At 46.5% G+C, this 23,546-nt stretch overlaps 1 protein-coding gene across 1 annotated transcript in view; it reads left to right on the top strand.

The window, feature by feature from the left end:
- Window positions 1-23,284, top strand: part of PPP1CC (protein phosphatase 1 catalytic subunit gamma) — a 31,981-nt gene extending 8,697 nt beyond the window's left edge. The window contains 6 exon segments of the mRNA XM_040416093.1: window positions 3,249-3,479; window positions 5,466-5,570; window positions 18,794-18,969; window positions 18,971-19,018; window positions 20,456-20,590; window positions 22,478-23,284. Coding sequence (XP_040272027.1) covers window positions 3,249-3,479; window positions 5,466-5,570; window positions 18,794-18,969; window positions 18,971-19,018; window positions 20,456-20,590; window positions 22,478-22,567 — 785 coding nt within the window. The 3' untranslated portion in view covers window positions 22,568-23,284.
- The last annotated feature ends 262 nt before the right edge of the window (window positions 23,285-23,546 follow it).

Genomic DNA, 23,546 nt, shown 5'->3' with positions numbered 1-23,546 from the left:
CCTTTCCTTCTGCGCCCTGCTGTGTGCCCGTACAGCAGTTTACGACCACATATGGGGTGTTTCTGTAAACTACAGAATTAGGGCCATAAATATTGAGTTTTGTTTGGCTGGTAACCTTTGCTTTGTAACTAAAAAAAAATTATTAAAATGGAAAATCTGCCAAAAAAGTGAAATTTTGAAATTGTATCTCTATTTTCACCTAAAGGGTTAACAAAGTTTGTAAAATCAGTTTTGAATACCTTGAGGGGTGTAGTTTCTAGAATGGGGTCATTTTTGGGTGGTTTCTATTATGTAAGCCTCACAAAGTGACTTCAGACCTGAACTGGTCCTTGAAAAGTGGGTTTTTGAAAATTTCTGAATAAATTCAAGATTTGCTTCTAAGCCTTGTAACATCCCCCAAAAAATAAAATGTCATTCCCAAAATGACCCAAACATGAAGTAGACATATGGGGAATGTAAAGTAATAACTATTTTTGTAGGTATTACTATGTATTATAGAAGTGAAGAAATTGAAACTTGGAAATTTGCAAATTTTGGCAAATTTTTTTATAAATAAAAAAAAATTTTTTACTCCATTTTGCCAGTGTCATGAAGTACAATATGTGACGAAAAAACAATCTCAGAATGGCTTGGATAAGTCAAAGCGTTTTAGTTATCGCCACATAAAGTGACACTGGTCAGATTTGCAAAAAATGGCCTGGTCCTTAAGGTGAAAATGAGCCCGGTCCCTAAGGGGTTAAAGGAGTTGTCTCATCATGGACAATGGGGGCATATCTTTAGGATATGCCCCCATTGTCTTATAGGTACGGGTCCCACAGCTGGGATCCGCACCTATATCGAGAATGGATCCCCGCAAGGTGGTGCTTGGAGGTCTCTGGTCCGGCCACCACCAAGCCGGCTCCCCATAGAAGTGAAATGCTCTTAGGCCCTTTTCACACGAGCGAGTATTCCGCAGCAGAAAGGATACACCCTCTGAAAAAAGTACATACCCCTTAGCTGCCAGCTTAAAAAAAATCTAGCAATGAATGTCTGATCTCTGGATCCATTTGAGGGCAGGTTCTAAGTTTGTTAGAGATTGTCATGTACTGAATATCTTTATTTTTTTTATTATATAAATTAATCATGGTATAGCCTCTTTAAAGGGGGTTGTCTGAGTTATGAAAAAAAAAAAGATATAGCGCTGTAAATCTGATGGTCAGATGTATAACTAAGGCCTCTTTCACACTTGCGTTGTCCGGATCCGGCGTGTACTCCACTTGCCGGAATTACACTCCGGATCCGGAAAAACGCAAGTGTACTGAAAGCATTTGAAGACGGAACCGTCTTCAAAATGCTTTCAGTGTTACTATGGCACCCAGGATGCTATTAAAGTCCTGGTTGCCATAGTGGGAGCGGGGGAGCGGTATACTTACAGTTCGTGCGGCTCCCGGGGCGCTCCAGAATGACGTCAGAGCGCCCCATGCGCATGGATGACGTGTCCATGCGAGCACGTGATCCATGCACTTGGGGCGCCCTGACGTCACTCTGAACCGCCCCGGGAGCCGCACGGACGGTAAGTATGCTGCTCCCCCCGCTCCCCGCTACACTTTACCATGGCTGCCAGGACTTTAGCGTCCCGGCAGCCATGGTAACCATTCAGAAAAAGCTAAATGTCGGCTCCGGCAATGCGCCGAAACGACGTTTAGCTTAAGGCCGGATCCGAACCTTTCAATGGGCATTAATTCCGGATCCTGACTTGCGGCAAGTGTTCCGGATTTTTGGCCGGAGCAAAAAGCGCAGCATGCTGCGGTATTTTCTCCAGCCAAAAAACGTTCCGTTCCGGAACTGAAGACATCCTGATGCATCCTGAACGGATTTCACTCCATTCAGAATGCATGGGGATAATCCTGATCAGGATTCTTCCGGCACAGACCCCCGACGACGGAACTCTATGCCGGAAGAAAAGAACACAGGTGTGAAAGAGCCCTTAGCAAGTTTTAGGCAAAAAAAATCTATTTCCTCATTTCCCTGGTTCTCTTCTGGCCCTTTGTTTACATGCAATATCAACAACCTCTGCCCCTCCCGCTGCTGTGCTAAGGGAAGTGAATACAAGAGCTGTCCTGAGTGACATGTCTGCCTGCTGGGAGACTCTGCAGCATGTTATATGTGTAGGACTACAAGTCCTAGCTGTACAATGACACTGCTAATACCCACAGAATCTTCCCCCTACCTGCAATGCTCTGCAGAACTTTCAGCTCCTGTTCCCAGCATTTGTCTCCTCACTGCCTGAAGCTACACCGTAAACAGTAAAGGGGTTAAGAATCCTGGGCGAGAGCAATAAGCAGCATGGGGGCGTGGCCAGCACAGTGACCTCTGGTGTACAGATCTCTCAGGCTTGTGCACAAACATTCAGAGCAGGGAGAGAAGCTGACATCACAGGTCATGTGACCCTCAGTGAAATCTGAGAAACCAGCCACTGGAGATAAAGTGAGTTAATTGGAAAGCTGTTACATTTGCCTAGTTAAGCCTCATGCACACGACCGTTGTATTGGTCCGCATCCGAGCTGCAGTTTGAGGCTTGGATGCGGATCCATTCACTTCAATGGGGCCGCAAAAGATGCGGACAGCGCATGGTGTTGCTCCGTTCTGTGGCCCCGCAAAAAAAATTATAACCTGTCTTATTCTTGTCCGTTTTGCGGACAAGAATAGGCAGATATATTAATGGCTGTCCACGCTGTTCTGCAAATTGCGCAACGGATGCCATCTGTTTTGCGGACCGCAAAACACACAATGGTTGTGTGCATGAGGCCTTAGAAACGGAATGAAAAAATAACACTGACAACCCCTTTTAGGCTCCATTCACGCATCCGAAATTTCGTTCCGCATTTTGCGGAACAGAATTGCGGACCCATCAATTTCTATGGGGCCGCATGATGTGCAGCCCTGATCCAGAAATGCGATCCCGCATTTCCGGGTCCGCATTTCCATTCCCGAAAAAATAGAAAATGTCCTATTCTTGTCCGCAATTGCGGACAAGAATAGGCATATTCTATTAGTGCTGACAATGTGCAGTCCGCAAAATGCGGAATGCACATTGCTGGTGTCTGTGTTTTGCGGATCCGCAAAACACACACTGATGTGTGAATGGACCCTTAAGCAGACATCTGCCTGTGGAATGTTTTATGAAAAAGTACCTACATGTCCTAGCTTTTCTTTCTGCTCATGACTGTGCAGCGGACAGGCCTATTTATACAGATTGCTCTTTACAGGTGATATCCATGGGCAGTACTATGATTTGCTCCGACTCTTTGAATATGGTGGATTTCCCCCTGAAAGCAACTACCTATTTCTTGGTGACTATGTGGATCGAGGGAAACAGTCTTTGGAAACTATATGTCTCCTCTTGGCATATAAAATAAAATATCCAGAAAATTTCTTCCTCCTTCGAGGCAATCATGAGTGTGCCAGCATTAACAGAATCTATGGATTTTATGATGAATGTAAGTATATTAATTGGTGGTGGGTGTGTATTTTTTTTTTTTTTTGCTAGCTATTCCTGTGCATGGCACGGAGGACATGATGATGTAATATGCTAAGATGCACTTTATTGATCCAGAGGGAAATTTCAGTATCGCAGCAGCGCAACATAGACGTGGATCATAGGAGACAATTGACAGTATAATCCCATACATTACTATTTATGACAGGCCAGTACAATACACCACTGGTACAACAGTCGCTTGAAGGATTTCTCACTTAGGTAATTATTACACATTCCCATAGCAGTCGGTACAAACTACTTCCTGTATCTTTCTTACACTTTAGTAGGATTAGATGGTGCATTATTGTTCATAAGCACCATACACTTCTTACGAATTCTTTCCTCCACTACCTCCTCAAAAGTGTCTAGATGACAACCAACAATTGAGCTTGTTTTCCTGATAAGCGTCAGCCACCCACACACTACTTCCCCGGCATATGACTGCACAAAAACATGGCACTTGCCACTATGGACTGGCAGAACATTTCTAGCATTTTGCTGCACACATTAAACGACCTTAGTTTCAGTAGAAAGTACAGTCTGCTAAACACTTTTTTTTTTTTTTTTTTTTTTTTTTTTTGTGAAACCTCTCTGTATTGCCCCATATGTTTAACTCTTGATCTGCTCCACTTCCTGACTCGCAATAGTGACAGGTAAATATTCGCTCTTTCTCCTGCTCTAACTCACCACCAGCTACTTAGTTTTCTTTACATTTGGTTGATAGCCTGGCAGCACTCCCCAAATTCCAACACCAAAAGCCTTGTATTGGAATTTTGTGTGTGTATTGGTTAAAAAAGAGCCCTTAACCCATCCACACACAGGACAAAAAATTCCAATACAAGGCTTTTTTACCTTTTTGATAGCAAATTTGTTATCCAGGGGTGTGGAAATCGTATCTACCGGGCTGGTAGTTCGGTAGCTTGGCCCTGCTGCGGGCAAGTAGCAGGGCTTAGATGGCTTTGTTTACCAGAGCAGTGGACCGGCGACGAGCTGGGGGCGTGGAGTGGCGGTGACCGAGCAGTGGGCGTAGATCAGTGACAGAGCGGGGGGCGTGGGGAAGAAGACATGACAGGGGTGGAGCAATGAAGCTGCACAGGATCACAAGGCACATTATGCCTGCGTTCCAGTCCAAACAAAATGCTGCAAGCAGCATTGTGACCGGACCTCAGGCTCAATTGTGCCTTGCGATCCCGTGCATCTGATCGGCTGTGGCTACCGTGCCATTTACTTCAATGGATCGTCACGCCCCCTCCTGCCCCACAACATAGTGAGCCGGCTGCGATGTAGTGCATTCTGGACAGAATCATCTGGTGTGAACGAGGACTAAACTTAGTCCTTTCACACCACAAAGACTGGAACGCAAGCCCGCCACCTTCCTGCATAAGGAAGTGTGGCGGTGCATTAAAATATGGTTTTGATTTAAAATTATTTTTTGTATCAGGACAAGTAGATTGTCATGAGGGACAAGTAGATCGAGCCCCCGTTTTAGTCCTTCGACAAGCATTTATTTTTATTTTATTTTTATTTCCACACCCCTGTTATCTACTTCTGTTTACTTCTATTGTTGAATTTGGGACGCCAACCCTGGGACACGTGCACCGACCAGCAGGTATATCGCAGTGCCGACTGATTACGGTTATACCAACCAACTTCTTACAATCCTCCTCACTCTGGCCCCCATAATACATCCGACTACCAGTCATCTGAGAATTTTTGGAGGTGGCAAAAATCTGATTTATACCGAAAATCTGCGCCATTAGCTTGGTTGAAGTCTAAATCTTTGCAGCTCCCAAAGAACAGATGGTTGAATTAGAGGCAGTTTGCTTTGTGCTGCTCCAGCATGAAATTCTTGAGGAAAAATGGTAGTGAATCATGTTTCTGCAAATGGTTTGGCACTCTGAACTTACCACCTGCTCTTATATGAAAATATAATTTGTGTTTTTAGGTAAAAGAAGGTATAATATAAAATTATGGAAGACCTTTACAGATTGCTTCAATTGCTTGCCAATAGCAGCAATAGTAGATGAGAAGATTTTCTGCTGTCATGGAGGTAAGGATAAAAAAAAAAAATTGAAAACCTTGTGCATCATGCACATGGCAAATCCATTTGCACAAAGCTTGTTCAGATGCACAAGAAGTTACTGGCATGCACTTGAACATGCATTTTGAAGGCTGGAGTCGTAAGAAGTTTCTGTGTGCAATACTGATTTGAAATATGGCCATCTGTAACTGGTGTAACTTAGTTGCCCAAATCAACCAGTCAGATTGTACTTTTCATTTTTCAGAGCTCCATTGGAAAATGAAAGGTGGAATCCGACTGTTTGCTATGGGCAACTAAGCCAGTTTTCCTTGACCACTACTCTTCTTTTTTTTTTTTTTTTTGTAGTGCTGATTGGTTTTAACTGTAAAAGGAACCTGTCACATCTACTATGGTGCTGTCAGTGAGGGCAGCCTTAGTAATAAACCTGCAGATTCCAGCGGGCTGTCATTTCTGAGCTAGTATTCGGTACTGACAGGGCATACCACACAGCATGCACCAACATTGCAAAGGAAATGAGTCTAGTGAGATTCGCTGGCCCTGCCTCCTGACTGGCAGGTTTCCTTCCCATTATGCATAGAAAAAAAAAAACTGCCAGTTATGGTCAGGAGGCAGCGCCAGCTGGTCCTATCGGACTTCTGTCTTGAGGTTCAGCCTGTCAGTACTGTAAAAGTACTGAATAGTAGCCCAGCAGTGAGACTGCTGAAATCTGCGGATGTGTCACTATGCTGCGCTCACAGAGGACAGCGTAGCAGGTGATGGGAAGGGGATAGGGAACCCGACATATGACGTAATAGTACGTCATGGCGACAGTTGCGTTCCCGCATTTTGACGTACTATTACGTCATGGCGATTGGGCGGGCACCGGAGCGGTGTGCGCCCAGTCACTGCAGGGGCCCGGCTGTCCCCGATAGCCAGGCCCCTGCTGGTTCAGCTGGCATCGCTGTACAAGCCGATGCTGGCAGATTAACCCCTTCTATGCTGCAATCAGTGCTGACCGTGTCATAGAAGGGATTTGCAGCGGGTGAGGGAGCCAATCGGGTCCCCGTGCAGTAGTGGCAGGGTCCCCATGGGTGAGAAGGCAGCCCGATGCTGTGCAGAGGCTGCCCAATGCCTTGCACGGCATCGGGATCTGCATTCTATGGGTGTCCAGGAGATTCAGCCTTAGGCTTGGTCTCCTAGGGAACCTGTTAGTGTAATGTATTATAATACAGATGTATTGTAATACATTACTTTTGGGGGTCTGATCCCCTCTGCAAAGTCCCGGAGTGGGACAGAAATTAAAGGTTAAAAAAAACAAAACTAACGTTTCAAGTAAAAAAAGAAAAAAAACGCCCCTTTCCCCTGACTTTACATAAAAAAAAAAATAGAAAAAGAAAACGAACACATTTTAGGTATCTCCACATCCGTAACAACCGGCTATATAAATATATCGCATGATCCACTCCGTCTGATAAACACCGTAAAAATAAAGTAAAAAAAAAGCCATTAGTCACCTTACATCACAAAAAGTGCAACACCAAGCAATCAAAAAGGCGTATTCCCCCCCCCCCCCCCCCCCCCCAAAATGGTACCAATAAAACAGTCCTCTCATCCCACAAAAAAGCCCCTACATAAGCTCTCAGAAATTGGAGACACTAGTAAAAGGAGGCGTTGACACTAGTAAAAGCTGTTACCTCCTCCCCTGACAGCTATACCCCCTCCAGCCTGGAAAGAGCTTCAGTTTTTTTCTAGTGTCAACAGGAGGCAAGACCTCAGCTCCTGAAGATTTATTTTAGTTACATTTTTTTCCTTCTTCAGATGGGTAAACAGTGGACTCCTCGCCTCCCTGTTCTCCCGGGGTAGAGTTGCGCCAGTGCCGGTCACCCGCACTGCTGCCTCCCCCACAGAAGACAAGATGGACCAGGGCAGCCTCGCCTCCCTTTTCCAGCGTCCTGCCAGTAGCTGAAGGGGTGACCCTGCTGGACCAGAGGAAGGGTGAAGATGGGGGCAAGACAGAAGATGAGGTGAGTACACGGGACTAGGTAAGTATTAACCCCCTCCCTCTTGGCATAGTTTCCAAGGGTTAACTAGTGCGGGCAGTAACAAGGCCACAACTTATGTCTTACAGGGGACACACAAGGCTGCCTGGGGCGTTTATTTATTGGTGCGCGGTATGCACAAGACCCCGCCTAGCTGTCCCCTCCCCCAGAAGCCAGCTGAGTACCGCCCCGGTCTCAGGCACTTTTAACCCTTCCTGGCCAGCCTTTTCTTATTAGGCCGGCACAGGGTCATCAAGGGGTTAGATGAACAGTGCAGTTCTTAATATTGAAGGTTTAACCCTTCCTCCACTTAATCCAGTCATGTTAAAAAAATAAATAAAAATTATAATATAACATTTAATACGGGCCCCTGCCCCCCTCAGCGCACATCATAACCATGCGGTACCAGGCTGGGCCCGTGCCCTGTCCCGGTCACAGGAGGACCTCTCATAGTCCCAATCCGCCCTACACGGCTGCTTGGTTGATAATTCTGCATGCACCTCCGCAATACAGGGACCCCTGCAGAATTCCCAATACGCCCTCCTGGGCCGTTAGCTGACAATCATCCACCCGCGCAATCAAGGCGGATCTGTCATTCCCAATCCACTCTCCTGGGTCGTTGGTTGATTCTCCACCTGCGCAATCCAGTGGAGATCCTCTGGAAGTCCCAATCCACCCTTCTGGGTTGTTTGGTTGATAATTCTCCACCTGCGCAATTCAATAGTGGACCTCTGACATTTCCAATCCACCCTCCGGGTTATTTGGTTGATAATTCTCCACCTGCGCAATCCAGTGGAGGACCTCTGGAACTTCCCAATCCACCCTCTGGGGTCGTTTGGTTGATAATGCACCGCCTGCGCAATCTGGTGGAGAGACCTCTAGAAGTTCCCATTCCACCCCGTGGGTGGTTTGGTTGATAAGTCCCCACCTGTGCAGTCCGCAACGGTCAGGGGTGAGATTCTGAGGGGTAGACCTGCGCGCAAGCGGATCACAGCAGGACATCTTTCTCCTTGAATATCTCTGCACCCCCACCCTTCGGGCCTGGGCCAGAGGGTCAGTCTAAGGGGGATGGGGGGGGAGGAGGAATCACTGATCCAGGCCCTGACGTGAATCCGAAGCAGTCTCCCAGGATTGCGTCTAGGGTGGCCTGCAGTACTTGTCGTGTGCATTGCCCCCTTCCATCGGCGGAGTAATCGCACCTCTTCGGAATGCAGTACAGGCCCAATACACTGTCCCCTGCCTAGGTGGCCTAAGTACAATAACACTGATTTCGGTGCAATATATTGCACTCCCACGGGGTGCAGGACTCTCCATATGCACTATTTCCCGCAGTGGGCATTAACCCCCCCCCTTCATAGGTGGAGTATTTCCCTACCGCTGGCTTAAGTACTCGCCGTATGCATTCCACCTTCCAAAGGTAGAGTAATTGCACTATGCTATCCCTTTCTATGGGCGAAGTGTTGCACTTCACCGTGCTTCCTGTTGCATTAACCCCTTCTGCAAGTGATCCACTAGGCATCTTGGAAGCTGCAATTTAACTACGCCACGGCTCTAGGTGCCTTTGTTTATTCACAAGGGGGTTTGGCAACAGTCTGTACCTGCGGGTGCCCGGTACTCTTACTCTAGTGGTATATGGGCGTCGCCAGTGGATTCAGTGTCAATCTTTCTTTTGGCGTGGGTTTTGGGCAGGCTTATAACATCCTCTGTCTCGGGGGGGGTTACCTAGCATCATCTGCCCCCATCTCCATGGGCCTCCACCATTCCTGTCGGTCATGATATTGTCCGCTTCAATGCGTAGTGTGTACTCCATTGCACATATTTGGTAGTCCGTTCCAGCAAGTCGAGTGTTTACTGACTCTGTGTTTTCTACCCACCACTCCTCCTCTAGGAAGTGCTTATGCTGGCACTCTCCACAGGTGCAGTTTTGTTGCTAATGCTTGAGTTCGTAGTCGCTGCAGTGGGACATCCCCCTCAGGTAGGGGTCCTACCCTGGCGCTGGCTGGGCAGTTAATCCTTTTACAGCGCCCTTCCAGGTAGAGTCTTTAAGGTTAGCTCTACTTAACTGGGGCAGTATGGTACGTGGCTTCTACGGATAGTCAGACCTCAACCTCAGTTTTGCGCTGACAGGGCAAGTGACTGCTACTACTGTGGGAGCGGTATTGAGTTACCACTACATATTTGGGTTCTTGCTGCACAGCTCTTTCGTCAGGTGGTGGGCTCTTCTAGCACTGAATTCGGTGGCCTCTGTGGGTGGCCCTCTGCTGCGGTATGGGGCTAGCAATACGGTGTGACTACCCTTGCCTGCCTTCCTCCTCAGGCGGAGTTTTTGCACAGCCACTTATTCCTTTGGCTTCTTCTGTATAGCGCCGGTCTCAGACGGGAACCTAGCCTATTCTTCTGTCTTTTTCCTCCTATGGTTCATGGCCACCCCGGATGCCTTGGTAGTTCCTGCGTTACTACCTTCCCTCATCTGTTGCACGGGGTATTCTCTTAGTAGTCTTCCATTTCCAGGCACGCTCCGGTCCAGATTGGTAGGCTGTGGCGCCTCCACATCCCTCCTTCTACAGGGACTCCTCCATTGGTCCGGGTGTGCTACGGTATCTGCACGAAAGTTTCCACCTTTCTTTCCCGGGCAAGAATTCCGGAAGCATGTGGCGGGTACACCCTTATATCTCCTTGGCGGGAGTTCTCCCTCATACGTTTTTGGCCCCGTTGTGCGTGGTACGCCGACCTTGTTCTCCTTCTAGGAGATGTCCCTTGGTCACTGCCACTCAGACTACCTTCTTCCCAAGGTGCATTCTTACATCAGCATTTTGCTGACGGCGTGACTGTTACCGCCATTCTGACGAGGAGACTGTGTTTAGCGGACGTCATCAGCACTATGACTCAGGCCAGGAAGCCTGCATTGCCCAGGATCTATTATAGGACCTGGAGGTCCTTCCTGGGCTTCTGTGACAGCTGGGACATCCCCTCACTCCGTTTTCTCTCCCCTAGGTCCTATCCTTCTTAATCAGGGTTGGACCTTGGTTTAGGCCTTAGTACCTTGATGGGTCAGGTGTTGGCACTTCTGTGTGGGCAGCTTCCACCATCCTCTGGTGCCATGACAACCTTCCTTTTGGGAGTGGCACATACGGTTCCTCCGTACCGTCCTTTACCGCTTTGGGATTTGAATTAGTTCTCTCAGCTTTCCAGTCTTCTCCCTTTTGAGCCCTTGCGGGAGATCTCACTCCAGCTCCTGTTCTAGAAGGTAGTTGTTTCTTGTGGCTATTACATCCATCAGACGGGTGTCTGAGTTGGGGGCGCTCTCTTGCAGAAAACCCTTCCTGGTTCTTTACAATCAATGAAGAAATTGTCCTTCCTTCACCCCCTGCGGAAAGGAGTTACATTATTGGACGTTGTCAGAGCTCTGATCATTGGCAGTCTCCAGTCCCTTCTGGTGTACAAACACCCTTTTTGTCTTCGGAGGGTTCTCGCTAGGGATTGGCAGCCTCCGAGGTGGCGAATGCACGTTAGGTTTGGCCTGCAAGAGCTGAGGCATACCGCGCCCGGAGCAGGGTTCTGCACTTAGGTGTCACAGCTCACTCCGCCAGAGCGGTGGGCGCTTTCTTGGGCTGGGAGGAATCACGTTTCGACTGCAGTTGTGTAAGGTGGCTACGGGTCCTCCTACACATGTTCACAAAGGTTTACCAGGTGCATACTTATGCATTGACTGTCGCTGCCTTGGGCCGCGCGGTCTTGCAGGCGACAGTTCTTAGATGCCTGCAGGGAGGCTTGCTTCCATGGGTCTGTTTTTTTTTTTTTCCCTCCCTGTGGACTGCTTTCGGATGTCCCACGTTTCCTGTGTCCACCAATGAATATGGGCGAGAAAAGGAGATTTTTGTATAACTTTCCAGTAAAATCTTTCCCTCTCTACATTGGGGGACACAGTTGTGGACCCACCCAGTATTGTTCGACCACAGTTGTGGCTATTGCTGGTTTGAACCCTGTTGGGCAAGGTTGGTGTTCCGTGTTTTTTCTTTGGTTGGCTTGCTTCTCCTGCTGCTTGTACACAAACTGAAGCTCTCTCCAGGCTGGAGGGGGCATAGCTGCCAGGGGAGGAGCTAACCGCTTTTACTAGTGTCAACGGCTCCTAGAGGACATAGCTATACCCATGGTTCCTGTGTCCCCCAATGAAGAGCGCGAGAGATTTTACTGGTAAGTTATACAAAAATCTTTTTTTTTTTTTTTTGTTTCAAAAATGCAATTATTGTGTTAAAGTGAAATAAAAAAAAAGTATACATATTAGGTATTGCCACGTCCATAACTATCTGCTCTATAAAAAAATGTGACCTAACCCCTCAGGTGAACGCTGTAAAAATTATGTGCCCCAACAACCAATTTTTTTTTGGGGTCACCTTGCCTCATAAAGTGTAATAATGAATGATCAAAAAAATCATATGTACCCAAAAATGGTACCAATAAAAACGTTAACTGTTCCTGCAAAAAATGAGCGCCTGCAGAAGACTATCGGCAGATAAATAAAAAGAATATGGCGTTCAGAAAACTGAGACAGAAATATATCTAGCTTTATGTAAAACAAGCAAAGAAAGTAGACATATTTGATATCACTGTGTCCGTAACAACCTGCTCTATAAAAATAGCGCGTGATCTAACCTGTCAGATGAACGTTGTAAAAAAAGTGCCCAAACAGCCATTTTTTGTTACCTATTTAATATAAAGTGATTAAAAATCATATGTACCCCAAAATAGTACCAATAAAACTGTCCCCTTATCCCCTAGTTTCCAAAATGGGGTCACTTTTGGGAGTTTCTACTGTTGGGGTGCATTAGGGGGGTTTCAAATGAGACATTGTGTCTAAAAACCAGTCCAGCAAAATCTGCCTTCCAGAAACCATATGGCGTTCCTTTCCTTCTGCGCCCTGCCGTGTGCCCTTACATCACTTTACGACCACGTATGGGGTGTTTCTGTAAACTACAGAATCGGGGAAATACATATTGTTTTGTTTGGCTGATAACCCTCTGTTAAGGAATAAAAAATTGATTCAAATGGAAAATCTGCTAAAGTGAAATTTAAGGAAAATTGAGATAAAATTTCTAAAGTGCTTCTGTCATTCCACTAAACTGTTTTTGTTTTTTGGTTACTTATAATCCCTATACTGCGATTTATGCATACATACTGTAATTAATCATTTTGGTTCAGCAGATTCTGTTAAAAACGTACTTTTAAAATATGCAAATTACCTTGCTACCAGCAAGTAGGGCGGCTACTTGCTGGTAGCAGCCGCATCCTCCTATCCTAAAGACGCCCCCTCCGCATGTTGATTGACAGGGCCAGCGGACGGGATCTTTCTCTGCTGACCCTGTTTGCATTCAAAATCTGGCGCCTGCGCCGTACCTGTCTTCAGTCGGCGCAGGCGCACTGAGAGGCGGCCGCTCACGCGCCCGCTCCTTCCTCAATGCGCCGGGTGTAGATGTGACGTCATCGGCGCAGGCGCATTGAGGATGGAGCGGCCGAAGGAGCGTCCGCCTGTCAGTGTGCCTGCGCCGACTGAATACCATTACGGCGCAGGCACGAGATCTTGATAGCAGACTGGACCAGCCAGAGGACGATCCCGTCCGCTGGCCCTGTCAATCAACATGCGGAGGGGGCGTCTTTAGGATAGGAGGATGCGGCTGCTACCAGCAAGTAGCCGCCCTACTTGCTGGTAGCAAGGTAATTTGCATATTTTAAAAGTACGTTTTTTAACAGAATCTGCTGAACCAAAACGATTAATTACAGTATGTATGCATAAATCGCAGTATAGGGATTATAAGTAACCAAAAAACAGTTTAGTGGGGTGACAGAAGCCCTTTAAATTCTTGTGGAACACCTAAAGGGTTAACAAAGTTTGTAAAATAAGTTGAGTAACTTGAGGGGTGTAGTTTCTACAATGGGGTCATTTATGGGGTGGTTTCCACAAAGTGACTTCAGAACTGAACTGGTCTTTTAAAAAGTGGGTTTTGGAAATTTTCTTAAACATTTTAAGAATTGCTTCTAAAATTATCAAACGAATGTAATGTAGAACTGGCTTAGTTGCCCATAGCAACCAATAAGATTCCACCTTTAATTTTTTGGCAGCTCATTTGAAAAATTAAAGGTGGAATCTGGTTGCTAAGCCAGTTCTACTTTACACCAGTTTGATGAATAACCCCTTAAGGCTAGGTCTACACGATGACATTTGTTGCGACAATTTTTATAATGGTTTTTCTGCGTCTGTCGCAACATATTGCAGTGCGACACCATATACACATGTTGCAGTGTAGTTGTGCCCAATGTGTCGCACGTCACGTGTAGACCTAGCCTTAGTCCACAGGACCACAACTAACATGCATACACTTTAATGTGTTCCTTCTAAAAAAAAAAAAAAAATTTTTTTTTTCTCGCCCAGTTTCCTTGGGGGACACAGAAGACCTTGGGTATAGCTCATCTCCCTAGGAGGCGCGACACTAAGTGAAAACTGTTAAGCCCCTCCTCCAGCAGCTATACCCTCAGTCTGGAGAGAGAGACTGCCAGTTTTTGCTTAGTGTCCAAGGAGGCAAAACACTCCCTGCTCTGCAGGGCTGTTTTTCTCCTGTTTAGTTTTTAGTTTTGATTTTGACTTTTTTTTTTTTTTTTTTTTTTTTTTTTTTTTTCTTCAGATCATCAGGGACAACAGAGACGCACTAGACCTCTCTGCTTCTCCCGGGGTTGAGCTGCGCCAGTGCCGATGTGCGGCCCTTTCTGTAGGCAGCATTCGTCACCCTCTTCAGTTATGGTGCCTGCCATGTGCAGGACCCCCCCTCCTGGGCTGGATACTGCACTCTCCCTGGCTGCGGGTTGGCCTTGTGCATGATCCCCCTTTCATTGGCGGCCTACTGCAGTTTCTCCGGATACGGTGCTGGCCATGTGCACGACCCCCTTCCATAGGTGGAACGCTGCACTCACTGGATTCGCTGCCGGCCATGTGCGTGACCCCCTTCCATAGGCGGAACGCTACACTCACTGGATTCGTTGCCGATCATGTGCATGACCCCCTTTCTTAGGCGGAATACTATACTCTCACCAGATACGGTGCTGGCCGTGTGCACGACCCCCTTCCTTAGGCTGTGGCGGCATACATACACACCCTCGGTCGGTGGTTGTTCTCTCGCCGGTACATTGTTGGCCATGTGCATGAACCCTATACATGGGCGGAATACTTGCACTCTCACTGGATCCGCTGCCGGCCATGGGCATGCCCCCCCCCCCTTTTCTGGGCGGCATACTACTCTCACCGGATACGTTGCTGGCCTTGAGCATGGCCCTCTAACATGGGTGGAATGCTTGCGCTCCCATTGGATACGGGTGCTGGCCTTGTGCGTGACTACCCCTCATTCCATGGGTGGAATTTTGCACGCTCACGAGATTCAAGGCTGTCCTTGTATGTGCTGTGCTGGACTTGCACATGTTTCCCCTTCATTGGTGGAGTAGTTACACTCACGAAATTTCGGTGTTGGGTGAATTGTTGCACACTCACTTAATGCTAGGATAGCCCTGTGCATGTTCCCCTTTCACTAGGTGGACCTCCTGCGTTCCTGCTGGATACTGTGTGGTCATGTGCATTGCGCCCTTCTGGGCAAAGTATGGTATGCCCTACTTCTCTGACATAGGTACGGCCTTGGGCATCACCCCCTTTTTGGGGCGGGCCTTTGCACTCTTGCCGACTGCAGTTTGCCAGGTACATTTCCCCCCTTTCGGGGCGGTCAGTTTGCGTTCCATTGCATACCATACTAGTCTTGTGCATAACTCCTTTTCAGTTTGCACTTTGCACTTCCGTAGATACTGTGGCACCCTGTGGCTGGCCCTCTTCGCTGAGTGATATTTTTGCAGTGAGCGGACGTTCTTGTGCGTTGTTTGGGCCGTGTATGCCTTCTCGTCCCGTAGGTGGGTTGGCCTTCTCACTGCTTACGGGGCTACTCGTACGTATGCCTCCTTTCCTCCTGCGACATACTTTTTCTCTTGGGAGATGGTGTTTGCAGCAAGCCTTGCACTATTCTCTAAGGAGATCATTCTGTCCACCTGTGTAAGCCTAAGGTGTTGTCCAATAAACAACAAATTAATACCTTATATATAAGTAGACGGGCTCTACTTGCTCGCTACTGCACAGAGCTGGGTGGTACTCATTCATTTCGTTGGCCCTTCCGCCCGGGGAGTGTTCGTGGTTCCTAGATACGTACCCATTCGTCCTCCCGCGGCATTGTTTCCCTGCGCTAGTGGTCACATGGTCGAGAGTGCTGTCTGCAGCGCCCTTCGCATTCTATGTTGGCTCTGGCGGGACTACGGTCCCCTCGCCTACTACTATTTCCTCCTCTTCGGGTGCAGTGTGGTATGATTCTTTCCGGTTGGCGCCCTCGGCGCTTCAGTCTGATCTGCTACCAGGTTCGGGCCGCTCTTCTTGGGAAGGTCACCCAACTTCTCTTGGGTGCTCGCTTACCCAGGTCCGGAGGACCTCCACCTTTGGATTCTTCAGGGTATTCGCCTTCTGCGAGGCGATGAACCGGGTGTCTCAGTGTAGCGGGGTTCTGCTTTTGAACTGTCCTGTGGCTTCTCTGTTGCCCACTCCCCCTTTCGGTTGGAGGGTGTTATGCCGGCCTCTGTCTCGACTGCCTTTTCTCGCCGGCTCTGTTTGGCTCCCACTCGGTACAGATCACTCCGATGTGGCTTCTGTTCCGGCCACGCTTCAGAGGCTGTTCCTTCACTGCCCCTCCCTCTGGGGAGAGCATGGTTGTTCATGTGGCTGGATCTGGTGTTCCTTTTGAGTCCCCCTTGTCCACACTGGCTGTACTAGCTGTGTGCCTAGTTACCGGGTCTACCGCGTTCTGTCCTCCCGCTGGGTGCAGATTGTGTTTTTTCCATTCTAGGCAATGTTTCTGCTATGGACTTACCTTCTCGGTAACTTGGGAGGACTACCATTTGGTCAAGATTGTCTTTAAATCTCCCACACCGGGACTGTAGTCCGTCTTCCTGTGGTGGCTACATCGGCTTGGGCTTTAGCCTGTCTTGTCCTGGCATCTGGCGGTTGCTGGGCGGACCCTTCGGTTCCTGTCCGTCTGTCCTTCCTTCTGCTCCCCCACTCCGGGTGGATACGGGACAACTTTGCTCGGGGGCCGACGGGACCAGTTCTACCGATCGTTCTGCCCGTGTTACTGGTCTGCGCCTGATCATTGGGTTTTCACCCGCTTGCCCAGGCGACTCTAGTGGGCTCGCTAGTGTTCGCTCCTGTCCGTGTTTCGTCCAGGATCTGTTGTAGGACTTAGGATTTTACCTGGGGTTCTGTGGGAAGCTGGGCGTTCCCCCACTCTACCTTTCTCTCTCCATGGTTCTGTCTTTCTCCAGTCCGGCCTGGACCTGGGACTGGGACTCTGTTGCTTGAAGTATCAGGTGTCAGCGCTGTCCTTCATCTTTCAGCGTTCCCTGGGCCTGTCAGGACCTTCTTCCGTGGAGCGGCTCTTGGGTTCCTTTGTACTGCCCTCCGGTACCGCCCTGGGAACTACATACTGGGCTCTTGGTGCTCCAATCTTTCCCTTGGAGCCGTTACAGAAGTTCTCTCTACTCCTTCTGTCCTGTACGGGTGTTTCTGTAGCCATCGTGTCTCTGACGGGTGCCTGAGTGGCGGCCCTTCTTGTTCCGAGCCTTCTGTCTTCCCCCAGGACAGGGCTGTTCTCCATTCCGTCTCTTCCTTCCTTCTGAAGGTGGTGTTTGTCTTTCATTTCATCGAGGCAGTCATCCTCCCCTTCCCACCCCCAGGAACGGATACTTCACCATTTGGACGTTGTTTGGGCCTTGCAGTTTTTACTTGGAGATCTCCGACTCTTGTCGACGTTCGGTCTCTTGTGTTTCCAGGAGGTCCGCGCAAAGGGTTGACTGCCTCCAGGGTGGCTTTCCTCCGCTTTCTCAGAGTGGCTATTGCTGTGGTTGCCGCACCAAGGGCAGGGTTCTGCTTTTGGTGTCACCATTCATTTCACCAGAGCTGTCGGTTCCTTCTGGGCCGGAGGCATTAAGGCTTCGGCCATGCATTTGTGCAAGGCGGTCACTGGTCTTCCTTGCACACCTTACCGAGTTCTACAGGGTGCATACTCGGGCTTCGGCGTATGCTGCCTTGGGCCGCCTGGTCTGCAGGTGGCGGTTTCTTGATGCCTTCGGGTGCTTCGCCTTGGTGCTGTGGTCCCTCCCCTCTTGGACTGCTATTGAATGTCCCAAGGTCTTCTGTGTCCCCCAAGGAAACTGGGCGAGAAAACGAGATTTTTGTATAACTTGCCAGTAAAATCTCTTTCTCGCTCTTTCCTTGGGGGACACAGCACCCACCCATTCTTTGTTCTTCTCTGCACGGTTTCCGAGTTTGTTTTACCCGTTGGGTAGTTGGCTTGTTGGTTCCACTTTTGGACTTTGCCTTTTCTCACTACTTGGACACGCAACTGGCAGTATCTCTCTCCAGGCTGAGGGTATAGCTGCTGGAGGAGGGGCTTAACAGTTTTCACTTAGTGTCACGCCTCCTAGGGAGATGAGCTATACCCAAGGTCTTCTGTGTCCCCCAAGGTAAGAGCGAGAGATTTTACTGGTAAGTTATACAAAAATCTAGTTTTTGTACCAAAACCAGGGATTTTGGCATCTTTATTTTTTCACTTTAATCGTATTCACTGTGCAGGATAAATACGGTACTTTTTAGTTTTTTTTTTTTTTTTTTAATAGGTATCTGTTTTACATGTGAAATTAGGAATTTGTAATACTTTGTTAATCTGGCGACCGGAAGGTCAAGGAAGTGCTGTAATCTGTGTGGGCGGACATTATCTTGTCAGAAAATGCAAATTGAAAGCCGTGCCTTGAAGCAACACATGTGGCCGCAGGTTGTTGTGCACATGTTGCTGCACTATAAAGGGTTAATAAGTAACTTCCTATAATGTGCATTTATAGCAGTTCCACGGGACATTGTGACCCTCTCCTAATCTGTAGACAGGTGGTCATTCTGTCCTTTTTCAGCTCCTGCAGTTTTGCACTGCCAGTCCATTGAGCTCTATGCAAGTTACAGAAAGGTGCCAACCTTTTCTTTATGCTGTACTGAGGTGTAGCCTGCTAAAACATGGAGTACTGCAGAATTGTAGTGTGTAAATGTTTCCTTTTTGTTTTTATCCTGGATTAACTGTATTGCTCTTTGCACAGGTTTATCCCCAGACCTTCAATCAATGGAGCAAATTAGGAGAATTATGCGCCCCACTGATGTTCCCGACCAGGGTCTGTTGTGTGACTTGCTGTGGTCAGATCCTGATAAAGATGTTTTAGGTTGGGGTGAAAATGACAGAGGTGTGTCCTTCACATTTGGAGCAGAAGTTGTGGCAAAAATTTCTTCACAAACATGACTTGGATCTCATTTGTCGAGCTCATCAGGTATGCAATAGCTTTATTTACCAAACTTACATTTACAAAGGCCTTCCCTCATTCCCACATTTACAGACCTATAGAGGGCGTAAACTTGGCACCACACTTATCACAGCGGCCCGCTGGATGATGAATTTTGTGCATGGTTAGATACTTGTCTTAGTTCATACTAACTCTTGGTTGGCTTAGTTTGACACAATTTTTCACCAGAATTGTAGTGCAATTTTAGGTGCAAAATGTCCCTATTATGTCGTGCCCACTTTCCCACACACCCTCCTGTCAAGGTAGGCACAGCAATTTATCTAAAACTGGTTGCACCAAATTGCACCATTGTTGTATAGAAGACTTCCAAGTTCAGTGTTTTCACTAGGGTAAGGCTAGTTTCACACTTGCGGCAGGACGGATCCGACATGCTGTTTACCATGTCGGATCCATCCTGTGGCTGTTCGCCGTGCCCCCGCTCCGTCCCCATTGACTATAATGGGGATGGGGGCGGAGCTCCGGCGCAGCACGGCGGTGCACGGAGAAAGCCGCCGGACTAAAAAAAACCTGACATGCAGTAATTTTAGTCTGGCGGCCTTAAGCCGTGCACCGCCGTGCTGCGCTGGAGCTCCGCCCCCATCCCCATTAGTCAATGGGGACGGAGCGGGGGCACGGCGAAACAGCCGCAGACGGATCCGACATGGTGAACAGCCTGTCGGGATCCGTCCTGCCGCAAGTGTGAAAATACCCTAAGGGTACTGCTGTTGGTGAAAAATAAACATGGTTTGGTAATATGTAGCTTTTCTAGTAAAATACTTCAGTTTCCAGACCTCTCTCGCAGTGCAGTATGTGAACTGGGTTAAAATAACATGACCCCTAGTGATTCTTGAAATGAAGGGACACAAGCGCTCAGTTTAGCACGAGAACCCATTTTTTCGCTTTTGGGCCAAGTGCTCATGTAAGTGCTTCTGCCCCATTGTTTCAAGAGATGGTGGTGTCCTGGGTGAAGCGAACCCTGCAAATAAAAATAATAAAACTTGCATGACAGGAGAAGTCAAAATGTGTATGAAAGGGGGAGTAAATTTATTTTATTTTTATTAAAAAATTATTTCACAAAATGGTTTGCCCCACTGGCCACAGAGGAAACACTCCTAGAAAACATAGGAAATCTAAAAAAAGCAAATATCCCAGCTCCTAATCTCCGCTCTGTCTCGTGTTACTATTAAATATTTTTTTTTTGTTTTCCTGCTCACCCGTTCTGTCCCTCAGCCCTTTCTGCAGTAGGGCAGGCCCAGCCAAAAGTGAAATAGATCAGCATGACCCTGTGTTTTCTTCAACATTTTTAGGAACATGCAGCGAATAGTTTCTCTACCTTTTTTGGATTCTTCCTTTAATGCTGTAGTAGCTGTTGGCCTTCTTTCATTCTCTGGTATGTTCAAATTTAATATTTTTTTTTTATTGCAGGTTGTTGAAGATGGATATGAGTTTTTTGCAAAAAGACAACTGGTAACGCTTTTCTCTGCCCCAAACTATTGTGGAGAGTTTGACAATGCTGGAGCAATGATGAGTGTAGATGAAACTTTAATGTGCTCTTTCCAGGTATGTGACCAAATGCCTGTGTGCTTTTGAAAACATCAGTCAGATATTTTAACTGATAATGTTGCACACAGCCTTAGGCCTCTTGCACATGAACTTGTGGCACTGGCCATGTGCACCCTGCATCAAGGATGCCGACCCATTCACTTGAATGGGTCCACGGAGATGTGGATCGGAACCACTACAGAGTGCTTCTGTGGTGTTTCTATCCGTGCCTCCGCACCGCCAAAAATTTGAGGAAAAAAAAAATTATATATATATATATATATATATATATATATATATATATATATATATAAAAATATAAATTTTTTTTTTTTTTTTTTTTTTTTTTTTGCGGTGTGGACAGCTCACAGACCCATTCAAGTTGAATGGGTCTCGATCCGGCCGAAACACAGAACGGCCGCACAACGTTTGTGTGCAAGAGGCCTTATTAATCTGTGCTGTACTTTATAACCTCGCTATCTGTTACCTTGGAGAGATCTGGGCTACAGTTGTATTGAAATATAGTTGGGGGACTGGTCTTATCTGACCGTACCTATTACTTGATTTCCCTCAATACCAATCCCTTCTATCACTTGTATCTCTTCTCCACCATTCCTTCATAATTGACAGTTTCTTATCGTACCTGATATACTAAGTAACAAGCTGCCGACTCGATGCCCTCCACAACTTAGTGTCCAAGGGGCTTTAACTTTATCTATCTATTCTGACACATTCCAGAACAGTGTGATTTTACTGGAAGGAAATCTGTGAGCAGAACCGCAGGCAGTCCTAATCCGAATGCTTGCAAGGTCAACCAGAAGCTCCAGCCTGTATAAGGCCTTATTCACATGTCCGTGTTTGTTCAGTGAACCAAAACCAGGAGTGGAAGCTACACAGATATGTTTATTATAAAAAGCAGCAGGCAACAGTACTACTGGTTATGAACTGATATAAGAGCTTTGGAGTATGCACGCAATACTACCAGAGTGTTAAACCATAAAAGATTATATTATGCCACTGTCTTATCAAATAGACAGTAGAAAATAGCTTTACTATAAACACGCCGATAAGACTGTTATCTATGCTGCAATCTTTTAACACATTACTCATGATTTAGAGAGATTCTAAGAGGTTGAAAATGAGTTAAATTTACTATGAATTAGGGGGTGAAAAATAGGGTGATATCTAATGGTCTAAAAGACTATAGAAAAATGAGGTCCACGAGCCCTAAGGGCTCATGCACAGGACCATATGTATTTTGAAGTCCGCAAAAAATACAGATGACTTCTGTGTGCATTCTGTATTTTGCAGAACAGCTGGCCCCTAATGGAACAGTCCTATCATTGTCCGTAATGTGGACAATAATAGGACGTGTTCTATACCTACACTTTTTTTTTTTTTTTTCGGACCCATTGAAATGAATGGTTCTGCATACGGTCTGCAAAAAAACAGAACAGACATGGAAAGAAAATACGTTCGTGTGCATGAGCCCTAAGGCTGTATTTAAAGTGATGCTCTTGTCTTTCTATACAACATTGTACAAGGACTGGGCTGCTCTACTGCTAGCCAATTTGAGCTAACAAAGTGCTGTCTCAGAATGTGGTGTATTTTTGAGAGGAGTTTTTCTCTGGACATTTTACCAGGTATTGATGGCTGCCATGTGGAAGTGCAAATGCATGGTTGTCGTGAATATCTGGGGAGAAATGGGAGGAGTGCATGGATACAGTGGACTCGCATCTCTGATTCCAGTGTATTCTTCATTATCAGCTGTTGGCCTTAATATTGTCCAATTTAGCCATCTGGGCTAACCTGACAGCTACATAGTCTAAATGTAATTAAGATGTGATATGTGAAACTGGATGATTGAACTACTCGGCTAAATTAATATTCTTTTATATTTGTCAGATTCTAAAACCTGCAGAGAAAAAGAAGCCCAATGCAAGCAGACCTGTAACACCACCTCGAGGCATGATAACGAAGCAGGCAAAGAAATGAGTGTCCTTCTCTCCTTGGACTTGTATTATAGTATATAATCACTTTTTTTTTATTTTAAATTGTGTAATGTGTACTGGTCCGCTTCATCCATCTAGATGTTGGTGGCTTCTTTTCTCAACTTTGTTTTGTTTCCTTTTTAATGGATTGTATTTGCTACAGCGTTCACTATTTTTGTCTTTTCTTTCAGTCTGAAAGCACATACTGTTTTGCTCCTAAAATGGTTTCCTTTATGCTAGTGTTACCGTACACTCCAGGTCTCTATCTTCATGTAGCTTTGTACAATTCAGATTAACTGTAAATGCTTGTTTACTACTTTAGTACATAAGAGGGCACTCAATGGCTGGTGAGACGAGGAATGTCACTGCTATAAATGACATTGTTTATACAAACCACTGTGAAGACTTTTTTTTTTATTTTTACTTGATTTAAAGGGATATTCTTTTAAAGTCATGTCCACAATTGTATAGCCATTTTCAATATTAGACCTCCTCTGACTTTCCAACATCACTGGTTTGATGTATATTTAATTAAAGCACATTTTCCCGTACTGTATTCTTTAACTGAAATTAAAGCCATTATTTTAACCATTGTGTTCCATTTCCTAAAACTAGCATCTGTACCTATGTATTGCTCATGTCTTCCACAGCAGTGAAGTTTGAATTGCGTCTGTATTGTTTGCATGGTTACTGAAAAATAAAGTAAGAATGGTTACTAAGACGTACAATGCACTTCCTAATGGCATTACAAAATGGCGACTGGTTTTATAGTGGCCCTGAAGGCGTAGTTATCGCTTACTGAGATCGGTATTATGATATGCCAAAGTTGTCACTTTAATGTTTACCAGCTTTTTTATTTTTTATTTGTTTTTATTATATAAATAAAAACCTTGTTTGAGCTGAAAGTAAAGTATATTTATTTAGAAGTTCTTCATGGTCCATTGATGCAATTAACTGATGCAAATACAGTCTCCAAGACAACC

This window comes from Bufo bufo, chromosome 2 (genome assembly GCF_905171765.1).
Source record: "Bufo bufo chromosome 2, aBufBuf1.1, whole genome shotgun sequence".
In the NCBI taxonomy this organism is placed as follows: Eukaryota; Metazoa; Chordata; class Amphibia; order Anura; family Bufonidae; genus Bufo; species Bufo bufo.
Note: the sequence above shows the minus strand (reverse complement) of the source record. Positions and strands in the feature narration are given on the sequence as shown.